The sequence below is a fragment of the Euleptes europaea genome, chromosome 5 (genome assembly GCF_029931775.1).
Source record: "Euleptes europaea isolate rEulEur1 chromosome 5, rEulEur1.hap1, whole genome shotgun sequence".
Taxonomy (NCBI): domain Eukaryota; kingdom Metazoa; phylum Chordata; class Lepidosauria; order Squamata; family Sphaerodactylidae; genus Euleptes; species Euleptes europaea.
This window is the reverse complement of record NC_079316.1, coordinates 51,221,536-51,231,169: the sequence shown is the minus strand read 5'-3', so window position 1 is coordinate 51,231,169 and position 9,634 is coordinate 51,221,536. Positions and strand designations below refer to the sequence as shown.

General features: G+C 37.6%; 1 protein-coding gene across 1 annotated transcript; it reads right to left on the bottom strand.

Annotated features, from left to right (window-relative positions):
• Window positions 1–3,073: 3,073 nt before the first annotated feature.
• KLHL24 (kelch like family member 24) lies at window positions 3,074–9,109 on the bottom strand. Its single transcript, XM_056849599.1, has 6 exons — window positions 8,110–9,109; window positions 7,235–7,419; window positions 6,583–6,701; window positions 5,315–5,503; window positions 4,125–4,313; window positions 3,074–3,349 (listed from the first exon to the last, which is right to left on the bottom strand). Exons 1-6 carry the CDS (start codon window positions 9,027–9,029, stop codon window positions 3,149–3,151), a joined length of 1,803 nt encoding a protein of 600 aa, XP_056705577.1. The 5' UTR covers window positions 9,030–9,109; the 3' UTR covers window positions 3,074–3,148.
• Window positions 9,110–9,634: the final 525 nt, after the last annotated feature.

Here is a 9,634-nt window from a genome sequence, read left to right as displayed (position 1 = left end):
AAATGAGAATTTACATCTTGTAGCAAGAATCAAAATTTGCAGCTAGCACACCTAAAAGTGGCTGATTATTATTATTTATTTACACAAAACCAGTATGAATATTTATTTACACGTTGAAACCAGTATGGATGTATCTTGAGCCAATCAGATACAATTATATATTACTTGATTCTGCATGCAAAATAAAGAATGGCAAAATGGTCTGCATTGTTATGATTCTGTGAGCAAGTAAGTATTGGCTTTCTCAAATGAAAAGCCATTAATAACATGGGACCAGAAAATGTATTGCATGGGTAGGTTTTTCATTGAGCAAAGTGTTTGATTTTTACAGTAACACGCTATGGTAACTATTTTCTTAGAATAAGAAATATTTCTTAGAATTAGAAATAACTACAATTAAATACAGTGTACAAAAGTACAAACTGCTTATCTTAAAAATAATTGTATATATGGCAGTTTTCACTATATTCAGTATACAAATGGATAGAACATCAATTGATCTGCGCAGAAAACACTCTCATCCTTTCTATTTACTATCATATAAAAGCTGAAACAGATCGTTGTAACAGCAAAGCTATCCAAAATGTTAAGTATAAACTGGATGCTGCTTCACAATCATAAAACACTGCATGTTATACATGTATTTCAGAATTAACTAACACTACATTTTAGATAAAGCTTTGGGGTGATGGTGATCTTCAAATAGTTAACTGCTGTTTTCCCTGACAATTATTGCACTATTAGTTACCACTTAAGTGCCAAAGCATTGTGTTTGTATAGTCAGTATTTCCTGGTAATAATGGTCCTTATTCATTAAAACATTTTTAAAGCAAAGACTGAAGACATACATGAAAAGATTGACTCTATTTTAGGATAATCTTCCAAAGTCAGCTTATTTCAGTGTCCACTGGGTAAATATGCATATTTAATTTCAACCAGAAAATGGGTCCCTGATTATTTGATCATGTATCTGCTTCCGTTGCTCATTTGCTACACTTCTGCCAGTGTTCTATTATTTTACTATTTCATGTCAAAATACTGGTGCTATTGGGTTGTGTAAGATCATTCTATAGGAAATTATCTTCCTAGAAATCCCTATAAGCCTTGTTCTGTAGTCTCCATGAGACTAGAAGAGAACAACTGTTGAAGATTATGAACATTTCTGTGCTTGTTCCATAGGGTATAAAATTGCTAAGTGGCACATAGTCTTGTGATATGGCTACAGATGAATTAAGAGCAAGATTAAGGCACAGTCAGCATAGGATGTGGATCAAGGCAACTAGTTAACTGAAGGCAATAGTCCTATGAATACTGATTTGGGGTTAAATTAGTTGAATTAACTAATAAATATACACATAGCCTAAACTAAGAAGCAGTATCAAGCTCCAGTTTAAGCCTGTTGGTTTCAGTGAGCCTAAAAGTGGAGTAACTGTGCATAGGATTGCACCATAAGTACATTAGAAACCATTTTTCCAGTCATTGCTTGACAGTCTATTTTACATAAAACTGAAATGTTAATTTTTGGGAGAATAAAACCCATAATCCAATATAGACTGTTCAGCCAATGGCAGATGTAAAAAACTGAACTGGAACAATATCCATGCATTTCGTGCATAAAAATGGGAAGGTATGCATTGGTTTACATGATGATCATAATCAGTGTTGCACAAAAAGAAATACTAAGAGCAGCTTAATTGCTCTATGTTGTACACTAGATTCAAAGCTGGTCATACATCAGAGCTAGGATCAAAGGAAGGCTCAGGTGACTGGTGTGAAAACACAAAAATGGTTTAATATAGTATCATGGATACTTATATCAGACATGTTGGCACATCTAGTTTTGATTGGTGTGCAGCAGCCTTAGTTATCATTGCTGCTAATATATAAGTAGCTGACCTGATGATATCAAGTGTAATTGGAATGAAATTAAACATATGTGCATTAACTCTTACAAAGTATGACCAGAAACAACATTGAAATAATGTATGCTGAGACAATACAGAATTTACTCATGCTGTACAAGGAGCGCTAGAGTAAAATCTAGTAGCTTCACAGATGTTGATTCATACAGAGGTATGACCATTCGCCAGTCTCTCGGGAGTATACACATTGCCCATGCCATTAAAAGACAGAATCCCCTGAGACAGACTGTTATCAATCAGCTGCTTGCTTAATTATTATTGGTCTAAAAGATTATTTTGGGATTGTTATCCTGAATATAAAACTAATCAAACCCCCCTTTATTTGCTGCAAATGAACTTGGTATTGATGATCATTTGATAATGATGCTGAACTCCAGCACCCTCATGGTAGGAAAAACTGAACCTCTTTAGTCATAGCCAGAAACGTCATGGGTTCTAAAGAAGATTTCTAATATGGAATTCCAGCTTGATAGTTGTGGCATTCAGACATACTTCAAATAAGAATTCTGAACATTCAAGCGATAACCAAGTTGTTTTAAGCTATGGCTTAGCAGTGAGATTCAAAGCAGTCCAACGGTCATACTTAAATAATGCAAAACTTCTATTTACTTAACTGGCTCTCAAAACAACACATGGTACTGTGTATGTGTGTATTTATATATATGGCTCTATAGTGTTAATGAAGGGGAAAACTGTATTTTAAATTTGTTTAGATCTTCAAAGAGAAAAATGTTCTTCAAATATTTTAATAGCAATTCCTTATATATAAGAGAAACTGAAAAACCTATTTTGAAAAACAAGCAGTGTCTTTTCTCAGACCACTGTACAAATGAATCCATGATACGAACTTTTACTTTCATATCTTTTTCTGTGTATTTAACAATACTTAACAAAAAGAAGATCAAAAATATGGGGACAATGCTCAGTATAAAATAAGCATGAACACTGGCAAAGGCATTCAAAAACAAAATGTCTGATTTAAAATATCCAAGTGAACATTTTCTAATTACTGATATAAACTGTTATTGTTTTGAAACCACCACATAACAGCAGTCATTGAACGGTAACTATTGAAAACATTCAATGCATTTAAAAATATAAAACACATGATGATGTTTCTTTGCTGATGACACTCTGAAAAAGACAACCTGTCGTTTCTTAACATGACTTTTTCAAATCTTATTTGGAATATGCCATTTATCCACTATACACAAACTCTTCTTCTTTTAGAGTTTGAAGGACTTTTCATTGTATCTGTGAATAGTCACACAGCCATGATATGAGACTGGCCTGGGCATGGCCGCAACTCCTGTGATAATGCTGGTTGCAGGGTCGTAACAAAGAATAGTATCTGTGGCTTCTCCGTTTTCACGCCTCCCGCCCAGGATAAAGATCTTGCCATTACATACAGACATGCCACAGTTTTCCTGTTCACCAAATATACAAAGTGAGCATTAAAACAAAATAATATGTATTTTTGGTAAATCAGACTTACCTCTGATGTTTATGAAATGGACAGAGCAGCCTACCATAACCCAGATCTTTGTTCATTCTAGATGTGTTCATATTTCTTGATAATATGCATACTTTATATCAGGAATTAGTAGAACTCACACACATCTTGACATTGCAGGGGTAAATAGAGTTGACAGGAGTCAAGGTGCATAAACAGTCAAGAATTAGCCTTTGAAGAGATCATGCTGTCTTGCCAACTCCAAGGAGAGATGCTGCAGAATAATTCTGCAGCACTTAGGTATTCCAGTCCTAGTGGAGTTGGCATGGTTGACTCTGCAATTTGTCGTGGGAAAAGGCTAGTTAAGTATTAAGCAGAATAGAAGCACTGTATGAAAGAATGAAAAGAAGAAAACAAGAAAACAAATTGAGATAAAAGATTAAGAAAACCAAGTAGTAGCAAATGAGGAAAGGTGCCAGAGGACAGGAAAAGGAATAGAATCAGAAGAACTGAGATGTGTCTTGAATGTCAGATTAGAATCTATGGAGAGAACATAAACTACAAAACAAGCCGCTGAAAGAAGAGACAAACTACTACAACACAAATCAAGGAACTCTTAAGGTAAGTAAGCGGAACATGAGTAAAAGATTGGTAGATATAAAGGATAGAAACCCAAGAGGATTAATCTATTAAGATTTAATTTGTGGAATACTCAAGAAACAAAATCTATTAGTTTTTTTGTTGGTTACCTGTCTGCTGAATGTATTTTGTACATGCATCCAGTAGTCTTCAAGTGGATCATAGCAATATATTGCCTTTGTGAGCCCGCCAGCAACATAGATGAGATTGTTTAATGATACAGCTGTTATACATCTTTTTGCAATGGGGATTGTTGCACGGAGAAGCCAAGAATTAGTATCAGGATCATATGACTGAACCTGAAAAGAAAGATATTTATGTTTTAAAAGCTGCCCTAGTTAAATGTATATAGTGTGAATTTTACACTGTTAGGTAAAAACAAGAAATGGCTGACTAGGTCAGGGGTCGTCAAACCCGAGCGAGCTGTCTCTCCCCCCCACCCCCGCCATGGAGAATGGCCAGGTCCCCCTTTCCCTTGCCTTCAATGGTTGGGAGGCTAAAGCCTCCCCTCCCCTTTAGCCGCGTGATTGCTGGGCGGGTGGCTCGGCGGTTCCTGGCCCGCCCCGCCCATCAGCTGTTGGGCAGGGCGGGCTTCCTTTGGTAGACCTGGCCTCCGGCAGAGTCCCATTGGGAGGCCATGTCTACCCACTGGCTTTCTTGGCGGTAGACCTGGACTCCGAGGAGGGGAAAAAGTCCCCCTTCAGAGGCCAGGTCTACCCATTGGCTTCTATGGGCCTCCAGAGGCCAGGTCTACTGCCAAGAAAGCCAATGGGTAGACCTGGCCTCCCAATGGGACTCAGCCGGAGGCCAGGTATACCAATAGGCTTTTATGGCGGTAGACCAGGCCTCCAGACAAGGACTCCGGATGGGGAGGGGGAAATGGCAGGGACTTACAATTTAATTTTTATCAGTAAATAAGATCACTATTAAGTATGATATCAAGTTTTATTCAGTGTACCTATAGTTTAATTAAGACTTAAAACTTTAATTAAAGTTTATTAAGTTAATAAACAGTGTACCTACGTACATAGTTTAAGTTTAAGAAATTTGGCTCTCAAAAGAAATCTCAATCGTTGTGCTGTTGATATTTGGCTCTTTTGACTAATGAGTTTGCCGACCCCTGGACTAGGTCAACTTTGTATTACAAGTTGTTAAAGCACACTTTTTCATTAACAATTCTATAAACACTAATTTATGTCAGGGAATATATGGGAGAAAACATGAGCAATACAACAGATAAATCTCCAATTTATATTTTTTAAATTACTAATATGTGGATAAATTAAGAAGATTACCCAACCTTGTCAGAACATGTGTTGTCATCAGGACCTCCTCCAATCACAAACAGTTTGCCTACACAGCTGGTGACTGCTGGTGAACTCACTGCTTCTTTAAGAGATGCTACCTCGGTCCATCGATTGGAAAATGAGTCATAACATTCTACACTGCTTAGTCGACTTTGCCCATCATAGCCACCAACCACATACACCTTTAAAAGTAGAGAGAGAAAATGTTACCACAGTGCATGTTTATCTCCCAGCTTATTACAGCAAGTAATTTAAAGGCACTGCACTTAATTTCCCCCCTGAAATTTGGACAGCATGGAGATTCTCCATATTCAATTTAATAGTGATAAGGCAAATCTTTTTTAAGGACATAAGGACATGTGCTTTTATAGGTTTTATCAGATGCTTGTGGGACTGTTGGTTGGAAGCAGGGAAATCAGTTGGCACAATATTTATGCCAGAACTCTTCAAGAGACATTCACTAATAAGTGCTATGCATGTGGTACAAAAACAAAGTTACTAGCAGCTCTTCTAGTGTGAGAAGAAAGCATGATTCCTATTTAAGCCTTGATTAATAGCAGTGACTGGATTGGATTGTCCCAGGATGCTGACTAGTCCAGTTGTGATGGATATCTTTCAGCTTGTTCAGTCTGAGGATGTGGACAGGATTCTTGGAAGTTACCTACCACCTGCTCAGTTCCACATATGTTAGCCTAAAAGATGGCAGAGAAGCCAGGGGAAGCCTTCAGCCACCGCCCAACCTGGCAACCTGCAGGACAGAAGGCTTGGCTGAAAGGCAGCTGACTCCAGTGGCAGCACACAGGAAGTAGGACATGGCCTAGGCCAGGGGAGCTGCCCATTCTCAGCATCCTGGGGGGGCTTGTCTCGGGGGCACTGGAGGGTCTTAATAGATCATGATAACATAAGAACATAAGAAAAGGCATGCTAGATCAGACCAAGGCCCATCAATTCCAGCGGTCTCTTCACACAGTGGCCAACCAGCTGCCTCTAGGAAGCCTAGAAACAAGATGACTGCAGCAGTATCCTGACTGTGTTTCACAGTACCTAATATAATAGGCATACTCCTCTGATACTGTAGAGAATATGTATGCATCATGATTAGTAATCATTTTGACTAGTAGCCATGGATAGCCACATAAATGCAAACCAATTTATGAAAATGGCAGAACTAATTGAGGGAACACAGTATGATTATTTCTAAATATATACCGTTACATTTCAGTTTGCTTAGGAAATTAAGTATTTTGATAAATTCTCTTACTTTACCAAGAAGGACAGCCATTTTATGACGCCATCGCCCTTTATTTAGAGAGGCAACTCTGATCCAAATGTTTAGTTGAGAATTATAAATCCACACATCACGGCTGTTGATTCTTCCACCTTATTTTTTTGTTTTAAAAAAAGACAAGACATTTGGCTGTTAATAACAAGAGGTATGCCTCTTTGTGTCCAAGCAAGGAAAATATCATTCTGTGAGACAGGCACACACTGGTACAAATAAAATTCACAACAAATAATATACATGTAATGCTACACATTCAAGAATTTATGGTCACCACACAAACAATACTTCTTTCTACCATTCCCCCAAACAACTTTTTTTGTTTTGTTTTCCAGAGCATCTGACATGGGTGCTTTTGGTTAGTAGTGCATCCAAAAGGGAAACTCATGTATCTCGCCTGTGGAATAGTCTCATAGATTTGGATCTTGTACATATCAAACTAGGGTTACATAAATTACCCCTTCAAATGTTTCCCAGAAATCACTGCATGAGTCATTTGTGCATTCACTTTTCACCGCTACTGTGCAATGTTCAAATGAGCACTCAGCGCATATTGTTCCATTCCTCACAAGATACGTTTTAATGGATAGGTTTTAAAAAACATTGACCATGTATATTACAAAATGTTTACCTGAAACAAGGATATCATTCCTCAAGGCACAAACTGCATACTCAGACTTTGTAAATTCTGGTAACTTTGCCAGTGATTTCCATTCCCCAGTCATAGGGTCATAGCATTCAGTGTAAGGCAAATTAAAGCCCCCAACTCGTTCACAACCCCCAACTACAACTATCACCTCAGAATAGCCAGTTGACCTAGAAACAGAAAAATATAGATGATCTTTGTTGAAAAGTGTATTTAAATATGAAAAAAGAAACAAAGCAATGGTATAGTATCAACATCTGAGAGGCAACAATAAGAAAAATGCAAGACAAAGCATGTGTTCAAGTTCTCCTTCCTCAATTTATCAAAAGAAACAAGAAAAACCTTTGTGTTAAGAGAAAATTAATGTAGTCCTTATTTCAGAGAAGATTATGGGCTAGATCCAACCAGCTTTTCTGACTGAGAAAAAGGAAGGAAAGTTCTTTTTAGACACTAAAATGTCTATGCTGGGTATCACTGGGACCGCAAAACCCATATCAAATGGGGGCTATACCTAAGTTTACGAAGTAATGTGATGAGGCAAAGACATTCAAGGAAAAAATGCAGACTAAAGTTAGATATGGTTGTCCCTCTGAAATCAACAGAACTTAAATGAATTTCTTTGGATAGTACCCCATATGTTTAGTACACCTACTACTCTGCCTCCTATTGTTCTTTTCAACATGCAGCATTTCAGCTCCATCAAAACCCACCCATTTACTCAGGTGGTACAAAATGCTCAATTCATCTAGTTAATTGGCTAAATGATTTTAACTAATTGACCGATCTTAGCAAAATTCATCACCATACTGAAGAATTTCTTCAGCAACATGACAGAAAAGTAAACTACTAAGCTCACTCACCTTCGTGGCCTAGTTCTTGGGGACATCATTTCATTTCCAAGAACATGATACCTTCTTGCTTCATGTAGCAGCTGATAACACTCAGGGGAATTCTGGATCAGCTGGTCTACTTCCACCGTCTGAACAAAGTAGTTAGGGTGTAACAAAGGCAGTCTCACGTGGGTCAGAAGTTCCGGTAGTACCGAGCGTCTAAGATCAACAGCACGGTAAATCCAGCGCATGACAGCTTCAAAAACCATCTCCTCTTTACTGATTACCAATTCATCACTGCAAATGTAGTCACTCAGTTCGTCTTTTCCAAGCTCAAGAAATTCTTCATGCTGGGATACATCCTCAAAATTTTGCAGTGCAAAATTCCTACATTTTGTAAAAAGTGTTTTCAGAGAATGTGTATCAGCAAAACGCTGGATTCCTAGGCAGTTGCAAGGATCCAGTTGCTCTTCCAGGAACTTAGCACAAGCATCACGCAAAATGCTTATCTGAAAGAGACTTGATGTTTCAAAGAGGTATTGCACATTATCTGTTGTGATTTTTACCTTTCCTGTATACACATACTGTAAAAAGCAATCCATAGCTTCTGCAAAAATTCCATTGATTTCTACCAGCATCTCTCGGCTTTCTCTATGGTCATTGCAAAACATAGCTCTGAAATAGCTACTGCAGGCTGAAAGAACTGCTCGATGGCAGGGGAATTCTCTGCCTTCTACACAGATTATTACATCTGTAAACAAGCGGCTGTCACGAAATTCATTGAAGATCTGGAGTATGCTTTCAGCATGGGATGATCCAGAAGAGAAATCGAAAAACTCATGGCCTGATAAGGACTTTGGGTCCATTTCAAAAACTTTACGCTTGGATACTGGGGACTCCTGGGCCCGGCTATCCCCTCTGTTCAGTCTGCGTCCTAATATTAGTACCATTGTTACATCAACTGTTCATTATATCATGGAGAAAAGATTGATAAGTTTCTTCGTTGTGGTGCTAAAGAAAATAATTTTTAAAATATTAGTTCAGACTGTAAATACCATTGTTGTGTTACAATGGTAAGTAGTTTAAGTGCTCTAAACAAACAGACGTCCAATTATTAGGTATGTAAAACCACTGATAACATAATATAGACATTTGAAGTGAAGGGATAAGGAGCATTTATCACTAGCTAAAGGCATGATTAAACTATACTTCTCTCCCAACATAAAAAACTCAATGCAGAAACAGGCTAAACACTCCCCTAGCTGCAAGATACCTCATCCCTATAACCATTGCAAACTATTAGTCTTGAATTATTCAGATACTTAAAAAAAAGGTAGCTATTGGTCTTGGTGGAAAAGTACTTCAACAAGCATTCATGGGAATTATTTTTTGTCATAAACTATAAGAATCAACTGTTGAAGCTGATGTGATGATTAATCATGAGATTAATTTTGCATATGCACCTTTTAAAACCTTGTAGAATGTGGGAAAACAAATAGGAATGGCACCAGAATCAACACAATTCATGTAAGTTAAATTTCCCATCTTGTTTGTA